Source organism: Marmota flaviventris, chromosome 2 (genome assembly GCF_047511675.1).
Source record: "Marmota flaviventris isolate mMarFla1 chromosome 2, mMarFla1.hap1, whole genome shotgun sequence".
Lineage (NCBI taxonomy): Eukaryota > Metazoa > Chordata > Mammalia > Rodentia > Sciuridae > Marmota > Marmota flaviventris.
This window is the reverse complement of record NC_092499.1, coordinates 99,879,367-99,898,169: the sequence shown is the minus strand read 5'-3', so window position 1 is coordinate 99,898,169 and position 18,803 is coordinate 99,879,367. Positions and strand designations below refer to the sequence as shown.

The following is an 18,803-nucleotide window of genomic DNA, read 5'->3' as shown; positions in this document are numbered from 1 at the left end:
ACATAGCATGTAAAGAGACTTTTTTTTTCTTCCTTAAAAGTTATTTCTAAAGGTATTTCTTCCACATTCTTCAACTCAGAAGAATCACAGAACTCTAATCTTTCATTTTCATATTTTTCTTAATTCTTAACCGCTTTAATATCTATTATTTGAAGCTACAATCACCAGGTATCAGGAATTGAACCAGGGTTGCCTAACCACTGAGCCACATCTCCAGGCCTTTTTTTATATTTTATTTTGAGACAAATTCTTGCTAAACTGCTCAGGGCCTTGCCAAGTTGCTGAGGCTGGCATTGAACTTGCAATCCTTCTGCCTCAACCTCCTGAGCTGCTGGATTTACAGGCATGCATTACTATGACCATGAATGTTCTTGCTAAAAGAAAGACTAAAACTATTTTTAAAAAATTGATTACTACAGCCGGGTGTGGTGGCGCACGCCTGTAATCCCAGTGGCTCGGGCAACCGAGGCAGGAGGATCCTGAGTTCAAATCCAGCGTTAGCAAAAGCAAGGCGCTAAGCAACTTAGTGAGACCCTGTCTCTAAATAAAATACAAAGTAGGGCTGGGGATGTGACTCAGTGTTTGAATACCTCTGAGTTCAATACCTAGTACCAAAAAAAAAAAAAATTATTACTTCTGCTACTGATTATAAGACATTGGACTAATATATTTATATACCTATGTATCAATTAAGTCTAAGGCTCATATTGCCAGCCATGATAATTTAATCTTGTTTTTCTTCTGGTGCTGAGGATTGAACCTAGGGCCTCAAGCATTTTAGGTAAGGGGCTTACCATTGAGCTACACCGCAGCCCCTAGCCATGGTAATTTAAGATGGTCAAATGTATTATTCCTATAAAGTTTATATTATAGTATGCTTATACAAAAATTCTAAAGAACTACTTTTTATATTTATTTCCCATTTTGTTGCTCATGACTATAATCTGTTACAGTACTACCAACTGATTATAATGTACTCACATTCTCACAGGAGGTCTGTTCTACAAGTGTCAAACAAAAGGTGGGGAAAATTCAGTATGAAGATGGCAGTGTGTAGTATAGCAGAGAAGAGTGAGACCTAAGGAAAGGCCTAAAAGTTGGGAAATTGGTATCACTCATCATTCGGAGAGAGCAATTTCAGTAGAGAAGGTACATATGGGCTCAGGGCAGAGGAATATAACAGGAATAACAAGTAACTTGAGATAAATTAGTAGTGAAGACAGTTCTTTTGAAAGCCGAGCTATATTAAAAAAAATTGGGGGGGTGCTGGGGTTGTGACTCAGTGGTAGAGCACTTGCCTGGCACATGTGAGGCACTAAGTTCAATCCTCTGCACAACATTAAAAAAAAAAAGATTAAAATTTGTTTTTTGCTGGGTGCAGTGGTGCACTCCTGTAATCTCAGGAACTCAAGAGGCTGAGGCAGGAGTATTTCAAATTTGAGGCCAGCCTCAACAACTTAGGAAAGGCCCTCAGTAACTTAGCAAGGTCTTGTCTCAAAATAAAAAATAAAAAGGGCTGGGGATGTGGTTCAATCCCCATTACCAAAAAAAAAAAAGTTTGGAAGAAGTTCTTGGTTTTCTTTTAAAATGCAGGAAAATTTTGAATATGGTCATTTTGTTAGTGAGCTTTCAATTAATATAAACAAATACCGAAGATAAAATACCTAAGAGAAAAGATTTATTTGGGTTCATTGTTTTGCAAGTTTCAATCCATCATCAATTGGCTCCATTTGCTTTCCAGCCTGTAGCAAGGCAGCACATCATGGCAGGGAACTTGTGGCAATGAAAAGCCACTCACTCACCTTAAGGCTGGGGAAGCCAGAGAATGAGGAGGGTTGTAGAGTCCACAATCTCCTTCAAGGGCACAACCGCACTAATACTGCCATTGTATACAGTAGAGAGCCAACAAAACCTTTCATTAGGCTCCATTTCCTAAAAGGTTTCACCACTTTCCAAAAGGCAAGCCTAGCTGAGAAGAATCCTCTAATAATTGGGCCTATGGGGAACACTCCAGATATCTATTGTAGACAAAATTTGAGTATGAAAGAAAAACTGAAGATGCAGATGAGGCAAGAGGGCAATACCTGGGATGGGGGATCAGCCAGAACCAGCAGATGAGCCAGTAGAGGTCAGGTGGAGAAGGTAACACACTGGAAGAAAGGGCCTGTTGGCTGACCTTAGTCCTACCCATATAAAAGAAGGTGATGAGTTCACTTTCCAGGAAGGTGTGATGATTAAAGGATGCAGGTAAGAAGTACACTAATGGTTCAGAAGTGCTTTACAACTTTGTAAAACCATGTCCTTATATTAACAAAGATCTAGAAAGAGTCTCAAAATTTTAAAATGGTTTCTTTGGGATCATTGCTTACATTCCTCTTTTTTTTTTAAGAAAACTAAATGGAGCAAATAATATCAAATGGGAAGCACAAGTCGGTAAGAAATGTATAGGTGAAAAAAAGAACTGAAATTTGGTATTAAATAATATTCTGAAACTTCTTTTTCCTATTCTTTTCTTTTCAGTCATAGTTATAGAAGGACATAGTGAAAAACCAAGAATCACAAATATACCTCTCTGCTTTAGATACTTTAGATCCTTAGAGGGAGAACTACTAGGAACATTCAAGTTATTGTGTGTATATGTGTATTTTCTTCTTCTTCTTCTTCTTTTCTGATAGTTATTGCTGTATCTCTCAGCAATATCTTTCGGGTTTTTGTTGTTTTTTGATTTTTTTTTAAAAGAGAGAGTGAGAGAAAATTTATATATATATATATATATATATATATATATATATATATATATATATATATTTAGTTTTCGGTGGACATAACATCTTTGTTTGTATGTGGTGCTGAGGATCGAACCCGGGCCACACGCATGCCAGGCGAGCGTGCTACCACTTGAGCCACATCCCCAGCCCCTGGTTTTGTTTTTTTTTTGAGACCGTTTCTTGCTAAGTCACTGAGGATCTTGATAAATTGTTAAGGGTTGTCTTAAACTTGCGATCCCCTGTCTCAGCCTTTCAGGTGCTTGGATTACAAGAGTGAACCACTATGCCTGGTTCTCAGTAATATATTATTTTTTGTTCTTAATTTACTTTTAGACATAAGTTAATGGCTCTCCAGATTAGTAGGTGAAGGTTTAGCTCACAACACATCCCACCTCTTAGTGTGGTATATCAACTTCTGAAATCTTTATAGGCTTCTCTTTTTGGGCTGGGGATATAGTTCAGTTGGTAAATGCACTATGCCCTGGGTTCAATTCCCAGCACCACAAAGGAAAATAATAATAATATAGGCTTCTTTTAGGTGTTTACTAATATACTTTCACGTTTTTATTCTTATTCTGTTAACTATGGATAGTACTTGTTGGCTCTCTACTGTATACGATGGCAGTATTAATACCCTTTATCCTTCCCTATGATTCTCCTCTTTTCTCTCAGTTTTTGTCATCTATGATTTTACAGTTGCATCACTAAGGTTAATAACATTTTATTTCTATTTTGTAATCATTTTTAGCAATTCTCCTGGCCTTATAGGTTGATATAGTTCACTGCAGAGCACAGTTTATGCTATGATTGCATTTCTTACACACGTTTTTCTTTTTCTTGGCATTTCTCATTATCTTTTCCTCCTTATACTTTTGGCCTATATCATAGCCACAATAACTTTAATATCTTCTATCATATCAGGTATCTATAAAATCTTCCTTTTGCTCCAGAAAACTCTCCCCTGGAGGCCACTGTTTCCTTGCTTCAATCTAAACTGGTTGCTTGCTTATCCTTGTGCACAGCTGTCATCTTGCAACTTGGATGCTCTCCTGAACTAAATCCATTATTTTCTGTGTTCCATTCAATGGCAGTGATTGCATTTGTGTAGGTCTTAGGTCAAGTTCCCTAGATGAAATAGAAGTTCTTTATTTTAAAGAATTCTGCTGGTGGGATGGAACACACCTGTTATTCCAGCTACTCAGGAGGCTGAGTCAGAGTTCTTAACCAAAATTACATACTTCTGGGGCTGGGGTTATGGCTCAGTGCCAAAGCACTTGCCTCGCACATGTGAGGCACTGGGTTTGGTCCTCAGCACCACATAACATGAATAAATAAAATAAAGGTATTGTGTCCATCTACAACTAAAAAAAAATTTAAAAATACATACTTCTGACATTTTTAAGCTGAAAAGATATTAATGAGATATCGGATCACCTACAGAATTGTTGGAAAGGCTGGGGTAACAGTTTTAATAGAAAATTTCCAGGTGCAACTCTAGAAAACATATTCAGCAGTGCTCTCAATGGAAAGTGTTGCTATAGCCACCACCAAACACCAAAGTAAGGAGTCTGACTTTGATTAACTACTGTCGTCCCAAAACTTGCCTACCTCTTCTGCTGCCTTCATTAGCAAACAGAAGTTCTGAGTCGAGCCTATTTCCTTACATTTACTCACTTCTGAATCTGAAGTCTTGTGCAGATGAATCTGCTTGTTAGAACCTAGGTTCTATTACTGCTTCTGAGCTACAAAAGAAGTGGGAATTTTGAGTCCTGATTTTACTATGAGGAGGCAGAACTAAGAGATTTTTCCAAAATATACAAAAGTGACAGGAAAACAAATATATTAGATACCATACCTTTCCATGAACCTCTTCAATATAACATTGCACTGTTTGTTGTTAGTCAAATATTTCTTTTTTAAAAAATAACTTTGTTTATTCTTTTTTTTTATATGATGCTGAGGATGGAACCCAGTGCCTCACAAGTGCTAGGCAAGTGCTCTACCACTGAGCCACAATCCCAGCCCCTGTTAGTCAACTATTTCAGTGTGTGAGAACTTCAGGGAGTATCCATGCAAGTAAGAAAACAGGCACCTTGTATAGGACATTAAGAAATGGTAAGGGGTAGGAGCCAGTTCTCCTCTCAATCCATTACTTTTTATGTTCTTCTGGTCATAACTGCACATTTTCTCTCTTTATGTCTGGTCAAAGAAAGAATGGGACTATGAAACATCAAAGACATTTGGTTTTAGAATTGAAAGGAATAGCGACAATTTTGTAAGGACTTTGGATTCTGTAGCCATTCCCTCTGCCATTTCTGAGGAGAGAGTGGGCCGATGAGCAAGAGGGGGACAGGTCTAAGTTTCAGAGTGAGGACTGGTCATATATCCCTTTTAGTGAATGGTTTTCCTTCAAGTAGTATTCTCCAGTACTCTCATAACAAGGCCCCCAGTCTTGACCATTGGTCTTTATAGAAAACAGTCCTGAATCTCCCTGACAAGCACTGGACTTCATTACAGTTCAAAGAAATAAGACAGGTGAACATACTAAAATGAGGCTGAAATTTTTTTTAAAAAATGAACATTATTCAATTAGGTGTTAAAGTGTGGGTGAGGAAGAGCTTGATGTTGAGACAACATGGCATTGAGGATAGAAAGACCACATACCTATGCATGATGCGCTACAATAACTATGAGTAGATTGGGGCCTTTAACTTTTGCATACAGAGTCAAATTGCAGATACTGTATAAACTTTCTACGTTAGTTAAGTGTGCCATTTTCAGGTGGTACCATAAAGGAGACCACCAGGGAAGAGGAAAAGGCGAAGAAATTGGGCTGGGCCAAAAGTGAGTGGCACTTCTGCAAATGCACAGGTCTAGAAAAAAGGCGGTGGGGTTGTCCCCTGGAGACATTTTGTTTTCATTTTTAAGTTTCTGTGGCTTAGAACCAGCCCCTACACTCTGACATCGTGAGACAACTCTGCTGCCTATGCCAAGGAGTTGGGAGTGACCTTGGTGATCCTCCTCAAATCCCCGGTGATGCACTACTCAGCATCCAGGTCACTGCTGTTACCTAGGCTTTTCTGGAGTTCTAGGTTATTCGACGACGGCCTTTCAAGAAGACCTGTCCTAAATCCTCTCCCTAGAAATGCTCGGAAGCATCCTTGAGAACCCCCGTGGTTCACCTAGACAAGATGACAGTCCCTGCCATTGCTGCCCCTCCCACGTGGGCATAGGTCTTCAGCCAGGTCTAGCACTCGCTCCCAGGGGGGGAAGTCCGCGCCCCGGGCCGAATGTCCTGGGGCAGGGTTTGGGCCTCCGCAGCGTGGCCGCGGCGCGGGCCTGCCAGTGGCTGGCTTAGGATGCTGGGTGCCCGCAGCCGGTGGGAGGCAGCGTGAGCCCGAGAGAGCCCAGAGCAGCCGCGGTGGCAGCTCTCGAGCGCAGCCTCCTCCCGCTCCCACAATGCACAGGGCGGAGGCGGCGGCGGCGCGGCATCACCGAACGCTGAGGTGGCTGCGGAGGCAGCAGCGACCCGAAGGACCCCAGGCACGCGGATTTGTCGCGGCAGCTAGCGGCGAGCCCGAGAGTGATGGCCAGGCCCCCACGGGCCGCCAGAGCCTGAGGCGCCCCGCCCCGCCCCGCCCCTCCCGGCCCGGCCCGGCCCGGCCCTGCCCTGCTCCCCGCCGGCTGCTGCCAGGCGCTTGCTAGTCGGCACGAGGGGCCGCCCAGGCGAGGTGCGGCCTCCGCCCAGGCGGGGGTGTCGGCGCGTGGGGCCCCACCATGGCTGCGTCCGAGCTCTACACAAAGGTAACGCGCCCCGCGGGCCCGCGTCGGGGGAGGGCAGGGGGCCGCGCGGGCGGCGCCGCGGGCTGTCAGGCTGCCGGGAGGCCACAGCGCGGGGACCCGCCCCGACCAGCTCCACTCATTTCCCAGCCTTACAAAACCCCGGCCCGCGCGTCTGGCACCCGCCGCTGCACCTTCCTCTTTCGGGCGTTGACGTTTGAGCGGCGGAGCGAGGCCTGAGTCGCTGGTCACCCAGACCCCCTGCCACGCTTCTCGAGCTGGGGGTTGGATGAATTTCTGAGTGGAAAGGGACCCGAGTGGTTTAGTGGGGCGGAACCGGGCCGCATCGCTTGCTCTCCCGCTCAGTTTAGGAAAAATCCTGGATGCTGGGAGATGCTTGATGGGTAGATCCGATGGTCCCTCTCGTGCGGACACGCGCTTAAAATAACGTCTTGTGTTGGTATGCAGTCGGACTTCTACAGCCAGCCCATCTTTCGATGGGATTGTTTTGTGTCCTGCAAATGGCAGCCAGTATATTTTCACCTTTAGATGACGGGTTTCTAATCGCTGTCCTGGGCGGCGAGCCCTTGGGGAAGATGCAGCCGGATAAACGCGAGCTGATTCGCGGGCTGGGCGGATTGGTACTTATTGGTGGCTGGGAGTTTGCTGCCTGCGTGTAATCCCTTAGAGCCTTGTTAGGCTTCATGTTTTCACCTTCCTTTTGGGCGAGCCTTTTCCTTCTGGTTTTAGTTTAAGGGAAGTGGCAGCCTTTTCTGTATTAAACTGACTCAAGCATTCTCTGCGTCTGGTAATCTCTGAATGGTGGGTTTTGGAGACCTGACTCTTTGGAGATTTCTGAAAAATTGTATTAGGCAATGTGTGGTGCCCTTTGTGAATGTATGAGACTTTGGCACCTACCTACATCTTCTGTGTAGGTGGGTGTTTTGCCAGCTATTGATTACCCCTACATGCAGTTAACAGAAATGCCTTAACTTTTCTAGTTAACATTTGCAGCATTCTTCTCTTAGGGTAATGGAACTGTTGCTTCCTATATGACCCAAGTAAGACCAGGCCCAAATGGTAGCATAAAGGAATAGGTCTGGGTTGGGCATTAAGAGACCTGTTTCTAGAATAGATTCACTTACTGTGTGACCTTGGGCAAATCACTTATCCTCTCTGGGTAGTTTCCTCACTTGTAAATAGAGTTAATTATATCTGCCTTACATCCCTTACAAGCTGTTGTGGATCAAACCTAATAATAGTTGTGAAAGCTTTTTGTGATCTATGAGTTTCCCTATAAATATGATGTATATGATTAATTTCTTCAACCAGGAAGTGAGGAGCTTGCATGAAACATTCTCTGGGACTCCTTTCTTTCCAGCTCTAGATTTGCATCATTGGAATTTTACTCTAAACTTGAGGAAGAGCTTGATGTTGAGACAACATGGCTCTAGACATGTCTTTAGGCTCTAGACATCTCTAACATATAAATGATTATAATTGGAAACTGACTAAAAATCACTTTATTAACAAACACATATAGTACTTACTATATACTTACTATGTGGCAGATAGCAGTCTAAATATAATATTTTACAAATATTAACTCATTTAATCCTCATAGTGAATGTATACGGTAGATACTAAGAAATATTAGAATTATTTTCTAATAGTGAAGAGATCAGTGTGTAAACATTCCTTAGTTACTCTTTGTAATACTCCTAACCCCTGTCTGTGGTGGGCAGTCCGTTATAAAGCTGTTAATACTAGGCTGCTTAACTAGAGATTGATTGGATAGTTAATTGTTGTTGGATTTTAGATTTGCTTTATTTTCCCTTCCAAGATAGTTTGTAAGGAAAACAATTGACAAGATATTGTGATCTCTAAATTGTAAAGGTTTTGGGTTTCTGTCACAACTCAATCATAAACTATTTTAAAATTCACTTTCTAGACATTGTAAAGACAGACTGTTTTAGTCATCAAGACTGAAGTTGAGGCTTTAAGTGCTCATAATATACATATTACCTAAAATAGTCTGGTCTCTTGTTTATTTGTTAGTTAACTCTTTCTATGAATGGGCCTTAGCTTAATAGCAGGCAGAAATATTTATTGAGAATCCTGTGTGCTACTCAGCTTAATGTCCAGTATTTCTAACAATGGACAAATCACAGTCCTTTCTCTCAAGGGGTTCAGGATCCCCTCCTCCTCCCCTTTTTATCTCCTCCCAGCTATTGAGGATGGAACCTATGGGTACTTTACTTCTGAGCTACACCTCCAGCCTGTTTATTTATTTTTTTAATTTCAAGGTAGGGTTTTGCCAAGTTGTCAAGCTTGGCTTTGAACTTGGGATCCTTCTACCTCAATCTCCCGAGTAGCCAGGATTAAAAGTGTGTATCACCACATCCAGCTTCTTGTATCCTCGATTCACTTTGAATTTCCAAGTGCATAAATAACCTGTTATGGGCTGGGGATGTGGCTCAAGTGGTAGCGCGCTCACCTGGCATGCGTGTGGCCCGGGTTCGATCCTCAGCACCACATACAAAGATGTTGTGTCCGCCGAAAACTAAAAAATAAATATTAAAATTCTCTCTCTCTCTCTTTAAAAAAAAAATAAAAATAAAAAATAAATAACCTGTTACCTCAACAATTGGCAAATAATTGGTAGGGTATTAGGAGAAGTTAGGGAATATGTTGGGACATGGGGAAGGTTGGAATGATTCTAGAGACAAAATTGGGATAGTGATTATAAAGGGAAAAGGGAAATCTTTGAAGTAGTATTAGTGGGCAAATACAAGTTTCTTTCCCTTACAGAGGATTAATGGGAAGGAGGTTCTAGGATAAGGAAAAGATGTATTGGTGACATGCCATAATGATGATATTCAACATTGTAGTTAAATCTGAAAAATGCCCTTTTAAAAAATGTCACTCAAGGGGCTGGGGTTGTGGCTCAGTGATAGAGCACTTGCCTTGCACGTGTGAAGCACTGGGTTCGATTCTCAGCACTGCATATAAATAAATAAAATAAAGGTGCATTGACAACTAAAAAATATTTTTAAGAATGTCACTCAAAGCTTTAAAGGCAGATCTTGATGTGTGATACAGACCAGCTCCTATTATAGTAAAGGGCAAGAAACTGTTCAATTCTTCTTTTTGAGCTAGAATGATAATTTTTTTATGCCTTTATTTTATTTATTTTTATGTGGTACTGAGGATCAAACCCATTGCCTTACATGTGCTAGGCAAGCACTCTACCACTGAGTTACAACCCCAGCTCCATGATAATGGTTTTGTTACAGAAATTTAGTAGAGTTTTTATTGTAAATTTTTCCAGTAGAATAATTTTTTTAATATTTATTTTTAGTTGTAGTTGGACACAATACCTTTATTTTTAATTTTACTTATTTATTTTTATGTGGTGCTGAGGATTGAACCCAGGGCTTCACACGTGCTAGGCGAGCGCCCTACCATTGAGCCACAACCCCAGCCCCCTAGAGTAATTTTTTCTGTACCAGGAATTGAACCCAGGAGCTCTTTACTACTAAGCCACATCCCTAGCCCTTTTTATTTAGAGACAGTGTCTTGCTGAGTTGCTTAGAGCCTCAATAAGTTTCTGAGACTGACATTGAACTAGTGATCGTGCTCTCTCAGCCTCCAGAGCCACTGGGATTACGGGAATGCACTACTGCACTTATTGAATAGAGTAAATACTTTAAGAGCAATAGCTAGGTTCATGGCTATAAATTTCTGGAAACTAACATTTGGTTAAATATGTTTATTGTTTTTTTTTGGGGGGGTGTTGTGATCTGTTTTTTAAATTGCAGCATTATTGTGCTATTTATATACTATACAATACACCAATATAAGGTGTATGATTCAGTGGTTTTAGTATATTTACAAAGTTGCATGTTGATTTGTTTCCATGCCTAAAGAATGGAAGGTGGAAGACAGCTATGATATCTCAACGCTTCTGATTTTGAAAATATTTGCTAGTCTTTTTCTTTTTGTGGAACTGAGGATTTAACCCAGGGACACTCTACCACTGACCTACATCCCTACTCCTATTTATTTATTTATTATTTTGTTTTGAAACAAAACAAAAGGGTCTCACTAAGTTGCAAAGGCTGGCCTTGAATTGTGATCCTTTTGCCTCAGTTTCCCAAGTTGGAAATAGTCTTGCACTTACTGCTCCCAGCTTGAAAGTATTTGTTAGTCTTGTCTTGCCAGTGGATATCTGTATCCATAACATCAACCATTGGTACAACTACAAATGATTTACCATTTATGGAGCAGGGTTTATTCATTAGACCTATAAGTATCATGAGCAGCAATATAATGAGTTGCATGTTAGTGATCTTCATATGAGGTTCCCAGACACCATGTACAGCACCATAAATACTATGGAATGGCCAAAATTACTGAAGCTGTTTAATTAGGAGTCCTTATGGTATGTTAAAATGCTGAGTATTATAACAGTACAAAAACAATCTGAAGTCCCAAAGCCATGTAAACTTTGCTAGATGAAAACAGCTTTTCAGGTCAATCGATGGTATCTTTGTAATTTTCCTTTCCCACCACATTTTTTATACCTTGTGAAGCCATGTGGCCTAGATTTTTTCTGGCATAGTTCCAGTTTTATATTTTATGCTATTGTTCCTTCAAACCATCATTCCTGGAAATTCTGATATTTGTTTAAACTTAATTTCTCAGACTGCTTTCATCCTCTTGAAACAGGACACAAATCTCATGTGATCATGTGCTCTGATTGGGAGTTTAGCAAGCACATGCTGTCCTCAAGCCTCCTCCCTAGTCACATTCCTTCTCTTTGTATTTGCTCCTGGTGTTCCTAGGCTTATTAATGGCACTGCTGTCTCCTAGCTCCTCAGGTTGGAAACCTCAGCATCCTTTCCCTTGTCTCACAATCTACATTTATTCCAATTCTAATTCACTTGGCATCCAACTGACTGTTCAGATTCTGAACTACTACTAGCACATTTTTTCCCCATATAAAGAAGTGGTTAAACAAGTAAACACACATCAGTCATGCTGAAAGGTGAGTAACAGAGGGGAGAACTGGGAGCCCGGGAGGCCAAGGAGATTGTTTCAGAAAACAAAATGTGAATTGATGAATGTCTGGTAGAGAGAACATGTACAGAAAGTGTGGGGGAAAAGGGGACAAACCTGAGAGGTTTCCAAGTTAGATTACATATAGGATGGGAAAGAGAGGGCATAGGACAAGAAAATACTATTAGTTCCAGCCTTGGAAACTGGAAGTTAATTGCTATGTCATCATGAATTTTTATTGACTCTCAACTTAAAAACTACACAAATACTTCAGAACTCCTTGAGCAAAGCAAAATGCTCATGATTTGCTCTTGAAATTTGTTACTCTATCTTGAAATGTAAAAGTTTTGTGTATGGCTCAGTGGTTAAAAGATTACAGAGTTCTCATGAGAGTGGCTACTGTCAGATTAAATCTTCTTGGCACTTCTAGCTTTTTATAAAATAAGGGAAAACTGGGACTGGAGATGTAGCCCAGTGGTAGAACACTTGCCTCGCATGCATGAAGGCTTGGGTTGAATCCCTAGTACCACAAAAAAGTAAGTAAATAAAGTAAGGAAAACTGAAGGAAGGTCTGAGGATCCAGGGATTAAACTACAAGCTGGGAGAGGGGGATAGAGAACACTTAACTTTTGTATAGCAGCATGTAGAAAGGGAGAGATGATCCTCCCCAACTTCATTTCCTACCTTACAAGTAGGAATTAATTTAGTTTCTCTGTTTTTAACATTATGATGAATTTTGCCTCCATTAGGAGAGTTTAGGGGCACTTGGCCCACTGGAGGGTCAATTTGGATTTGTCTCCATTTCAGGCAATTGAAGTATAAACTTCTGTCTATAGAGGGAGTAAGGTCTTGCTATAGTCTAAATATTAGTCTAAATATTGTGTGGGCAACACCACTTCACCCTCCCCACCTCAATGGACATGTCTTTCATACCACAGTGGTCTCCCTAGATTCCTTTTGTACTTTCTGCCTCTCCTTTCTCACCAGTTTTATTGGGTATAATTTATATGCAATAAAATTTATTTTTTAAAAATATAATTTGGTGAATTTCAGCAAATATATTCTGCCATGTAATTACACCACAAGTAAATATAGAATATTCCCATCACTCCCAAAAGTTCCTGTGTGGCTGGTCATGGTGGTGCATGCCTGTAATCCCGGTGAGGAAAGAGGATGGCAAGTTTGAAGCCAGCATCAGCAACTTAGAGAGATTCTATCTCAAAATAATGATGGTGGAGGAAGGACCTAGGGTGTAGCTTAGTGGTAGAGGGCCCTGGTTTAAATCCCAGTACCCCCCATCCCCACCACACACAAGAGTTCCCTTATGTTCAGATGTTTCTCTTCAACTCATTCAGAGTTGACTAGAGTTGCACTTAGTTTTTTTTTTTTTTTTCCAAACTGAATGTGTGGTTCCACCTTAGCCTAACCAATAGAGATAGTTGATACAAAGGCCTGGCCTTAGGCATCTCCTGTGAAGTTTTCAGTGAGAGGTGGAAGAGTAAGGAAAAGGAGTTTAAGTGGTTTATTTAATCTTTCCTCCACATTTACCACTTGGCCTTTATTAACTATGACTGCGTTTGGTGCTTTGATTCTTTAGGTCTTCAGTGTGCTATAATGCCCTTTGGTCAGTTTTGCTCTTTAGCTGTTCCCATTCCCATCTACCATGATTGTAATTTTAGTCTGAGTTTTTGCTAATACATCTTAAACTTTGCAGAAATTCATCCCTGGTCTCTTCATGCCCAAGGCATTCTCCATGACTCTTCTAAGCCCTCTTTACTTGGAATTCTTAACCAGAAGACATTAGCATTAAATATCTCCTGGGGCTACAGAGGCTTTTTGCCAGCTTTACAATTTAGGGGATATGTCATTGTTTTGTTTTCAAAATAATGGCTCCAAACTTGTTTGAAATCAAGGAAAAAGTATGATACATTTCCCTAAGTGTATGAGGACTGTCCATCTACCTCCTTTGGCCTAATGTGCTGCTATGGCCCAGAGGGGGGCAACATGCTAGGCTGGAGGGAGACTGGACACACAAAAGATAAATCTAGTGTCCTTGATCATTTATTAAAAAAAAAACATGCATTGTGGCCAGGAATCCTGTGTTTGTGGTTGGGTTTTCCTACTCCTTGCTGAATAGACACTGAAACTAGAGAATTTAAGACAGGAGAAATAAAATTATCAGGGCAGGAAAGAAGCTAGAGAGATTAAAAGGGTAGAGCTCTCTGTTGTATGTTGATTTTTCTTTTCTTTAGTATTGGGGATGGAACCCAGGGCCTTTCTCATGCTAGTCAAGCACTCTAGCCTAAAATGGTAGAACTCTCTAGAAAGATAGTGATCTAGAAAAAAATAGTGGCGTATTTAACATCAAGAACAGTGGGAGTTTAAGTGGGTACAATGGCAACTCAAGATGATGAAGCAGAAAGATAGCAAGTTTGAGGCAGCCTGGCCTCGACAATTTAGTGAGACCCTGTGCTACCCTGACACTCCCTACACCCCCACCAAATATCAAGTTTCTCTACTGAACTGAAATGCTGAGATGATATAGACTTCTATTGTTTTTTATTCTTTTTTTACACTACTGGGGATTGAATTTAGGGGTGCTCTACTACCCAGCTACATCCCCAGACCTTTTTATTTTGAGAAAGGGTCTCACTAATTTATTGAGGCTGACCTCAAACCTCTATCCTCCTTCCTCATCCTCCTGAATCACTGGCATGAGCCACCATGCCCATCTAGATCTTGAAATAAATGAATTCATGCCTTTAAATGAATTTCTGCCACAAACATTAAATTTTACATTTATGAAACTACCTCAAGTTATGGCATCATCCTTGTTGTAAATAGTAAGGGCCTGGGTGATTCATGCATAGAAATTCTGACACACTGATTTACCAAACTTATCTTTGACAGTGTGAGACAGTTTACCAGCTAGAGCTGTTGTAGTTGGAACATGCCAAAAAAAGACAACAATAACAACAACAACAAAAAACAACAACAACAAAAAGCAACTCAAGGCAGAAAGGGTTTTATTTGCTTAGATCACCCTTAAGTTTAGGCATGGCTGGATTCATGGCTCAGATGTGGTCTTTGGGGCTGCCTGCCCCTGACTCATGTGCTATCTGACATTAGTTTTATCCTCAGGACAGCTTTTTCCAGTGTGAAAAGATGTGCCTCTGCACATCACATGATCACTTAGCTCTGGGCATGGAGGAAGAGAGTCTGATGGAGGAATTCCTGAAGCCCTTTCTTCGGGTCATGTGTTCACTCACTATGCCCAGTGGGTAATAGGGGAGGAGTGCCATGAGTCCAAGTCTGTGCTAGCCTCAGAGGTCTGGGAGAGGACAGGGCACAGTAATTGATAGTTCCATTCTGGCATCATGGGATAGCTGAGATCCATTCCCCATCAGAAGGAACAGTGCTGAGTAGACAAAATGAAACAATTACCCTCAATCACTGTCTTCTACGTATAGATCACTAAAAACAACAGTGATTAAGTCCTATTCCCTTTCTGATCCTTGAGCTGAAGAATGGAGAGTTTTGCACGACCAGGAAGACTTTATTTAGGTGTCCTTCCCCTAGAAAATAATTTTGAATTAAAAAAAAAAAAAACAAGCCATAGAGAATCCATACAAACAAACATTACTAAGAGCATATCATACATTGAAGATCTGAAAAGTATTTTTTATTCAATCTTAGTGAATAAGGGGGCTATGAACCTATGTCACCTTTCCTGCTGATTTCTTTCTATTATATTTCCTCAGTATTTCTTCACACTTTTCTTTTATACATTATCTTCTTCCCTCATTTTTTACCTGTTATACATTATACAAATTTCTTGTTCCCTTTGTGCTTATCCAGGTTATCCCTGTTATCTCTGGTGGTGGACTTTCTATTCTGCTTTCTTCCTTCTACCCTGTCATCTTCTTTTCCTCCTGTTTTTATATTTTGTATCCCAGACCCTAATGTTCTGTTGTTATTTGTTATAACCAAATACACAAACACATAACCTATAATGGAATAAAATCAATTTTGAATGATTTGTTACTTAGTAATTCTTATTCAGGCAGGGTACTTTGTTGCTCAAATCCATATATTTTTGCTACTCCCTGAATCTGACATAACAAGAGGAAAAAGTTTTTGAATTTGCCTAAATCATTTTCTGTGTATATGATCATGTGTGTTTCAAATAAACACTGTGTTAAACTAATTGTTAGACTAGTTAGATTATACCAGTTAAACCTTAGTTTTTCAGTTTACCATACTAGAGTACTTATAATAAGATGACTAGTTTTTTAAGGCTATGATCTCACTTTATAACCTTTTATATCAGTATTTAACACAACTTTTATATAGGATTGATATGCTTGAACTGAGAAAAATCTTACTAGTTTGATAAGCCGCAAGGATCAAAATTCCTGGAGATGTTTCCTATGAAATTGGAGAGTGTGTATCTTCAAAATAAGGAATTTGGATCAAAACCTGAATTAAAACTTTCTAAATTTTGAATGTGTAATTCTTATTTTTAAAATTTCTCAACCCTTGCACACTATTGATAGTAGGCTGGATTTTTTTTTTTTTTTTTTTGGTATGTGTGAGGATATGTTCTGTGTGTCTCTCTTTTCAAACAGATTCTATATTTCTCAGGCTGGTCTCAAACTTGTTGACCCAAGTTGTACTCTCACCTCACCCTCCCAGGTAGCTGGGATTACAGATGTGTACCACTGCACCCTGTTGCCTCAGACCTTAAGATTCAGATTAGGGTGAGAAAAAGTGGGAAAGAGTTAAAAACATAAACAAAGATTACTCAGAAAAACTTTTTAAAAAAAATAGTTGACTTATAAGTTGTATTTTTTTTCCTGTTTATAGAAACAATATGCTGTAAACCACTTAGAAGATACAGAAACATATAAAGGAAGAAGTTATTTTTTTTTTATATTGGCAACTTCTTTAATATCTAGAGACTAGACATTATAAAATTAGGACTCCTTTGTCCAGTATATATACAGTACAGCAAAGTTAAATGAAATGCACATAACATATAGGGCAATGGGAATTGAAATTTCCTAGCACACTCTCAGAAAAGACCTTCTATCCCTTCTTCCTTCCCTCCTCCCTCACCCCAATGAACAAGTACATACAGTATACTGTTCAGAGGTGGTTTAATAATTCCAAACACGCTATTTCCCATCAATTTTTAAAAGCTGTTTACAAAAAGTTTTATTCTACTACTTCTATTTTTAAATATATCAAGCACTTTTATCTAGGAGGACTAGATATTTCATGTAAGAACTTGTCCGCTATGCACACAGTGCTAATAAATAAAATTGTATACCTAACAATGGTTATAATTTGGGGTATCTTCTAATATAACTGTTTTGTCCTTGAGCCTTTGCCTCTTTGCTTCCTTCTCTACTTTCAGTCCAGTGGACAAGTACAGGCATATGGAATGCTTACAGCTGGATGAACAAATTTATATCCAAAAGTCATTTACAGAGGACAAACTTTCCTATGAATTTCAACACAAATGCACAAAATGTGCTAATTTCATTACTTGATCAAACTCTGGCAACATCTTTAACATCTAGAGAATAGATGTTGCAAAATTAGGACTTATTTGTGCATTATATACATAGCAGAACAAAATGCACAAAACATACCAAAATGTCTGATGTCTGAAAATATCCAAGTATGGACACACTAACATACTACTTTTTGTAATTGCTTCCCTCCCACCTCCTCCACATCACTGATGGTACTGTATTGCCCACAGAGGTGATTTAACAGTTCCATTCCCACAAGACAATATTTCACATGAATTTTAGCAAAAACATGTTTATAAAATGCTATTTTACCATAAAGGAAGAAAGTAAAAAGAGCATAATTATACCACCCAGAGATTATCATTGCTAATTATTTATTTATTTAATTTATTTATTTTTGTATTGCTAGAGATCAAACGCAGAACTTTGTATATGGTAGGCAAGTACTGTACCAGTGAGCTCCATCTCCAGCCTTAATTTACTTTTTTAGACAATGGTAATAATTTTAAATGATTCTAAATGTTTTAAAATGATTTTTGAAACAACATATTGTGAGGATTTTTATCATTACAACATTTTTAATAGCTGCATAATATTTCAACATTTGATGTACATAATTTATATGCTGTTGGGCATTTTTCACCATTAGGAGTTATGTGCTAAGATGAGCATCTTCATATATAAATCTTTGCTTGAATTAGTCAGTTTTAGTCAATTTTAGAGTCCAAGTTTCTGTGACAAAACTGGCATTTATATACACAAAAGACATTCATATTCATTTCATTTTAAAAATAGTACTTTTTATGTGCATTGCCTCAGGGCCGGAGTGACCAGATGTCCCACTTCTGGGAGCTACTTTCTGCCATTCAATGCTTTTTTTTTTTTGAGTAGTAGAAACATATACATTTAAGAAATTAAATCTTTTGCAAATCTAAATTGTTTTTTTTTTTTTCTCACCATCCTCATCATTGTTGCTTTTTCTCAAGTTTGGAAGAATCTGGGACACACAGAATAATTGAATTAGAATTTATAAAGAAAAAAACCATGAAGCTTCCATCTTAAGACTATAAATCATATATTTTAACTTTAAATTACCTGATAAGTGGGGCACAGTGATGCATGCCTAGAATCCCAGCAACTTGGGAGGCCAAGGAAGAAGGATCATAAATTTAAATCCAGCCTCAGCAACTTAGCAGGACCCTATCTCAAAATAAAATATAAACATAAATAGGGCTGGGGATGTGGCTCAGTGGTTAAGTGCTCCTGGGTTCAATCCCTGGTATTCCCCCCCTCAAAAAAGTAAATAATAATAATAATATAATAATTATGATAATAATAATATAATAATAATAAGAAAGAAAATTACCTGATAATATGTTGTCATTTCATGTAAACATTTCCACCTGATTATAATAAACTAACATTTGTCTGAAATAGTTCAAAGATGTATTTGCTTTGCGAGAACCTAAAAGCCCTTCTACATCAACTGCCTGCTTCATAACCTTCAGAATTGAGTAAAATATACCCAAAGATAAAGACAGCACCCTAAAATTGACCCTTATAATAATCAGAAACTGTGTTGGGGTTTGTGAAGCCTTCAGGTCATTGTTGTGTACAGGAACCCTACCTAAGGACTTGGATCGGAATGGTAACC

General features: G+C 39.4%; 1 protein-coding gene across 4 annotated transcripts in view; it reads left to right on the top strand.

The window, feature by feature from the left end:
* The first annotated feature begins 6,500 nt into the window (after positions 1 to 6,500).
* The window catches only part of Myo5a (myosin VA), a 203,258-nt gene continuing 190,955 nt past the window's right edge, over positions 6,501 to 18,803 (top strand). For all 4 annotated transcript variants that reach the window (XM_071608272.1, XM_071608271.1, XM_071608270.1 and 1 more), the window contains exon 1: positions 6,501 to 6,572. In XM_071608272.1, the coding sequence (XP_071464373.1) occupies positions 6,546 to 6,572 (27 nt within the window). In that variant the 5' untranslated portion in view covers positions 6,501 to 6,545. The remainder of the gene's footprint in view (positions 6,573 to 18,803) is intronic.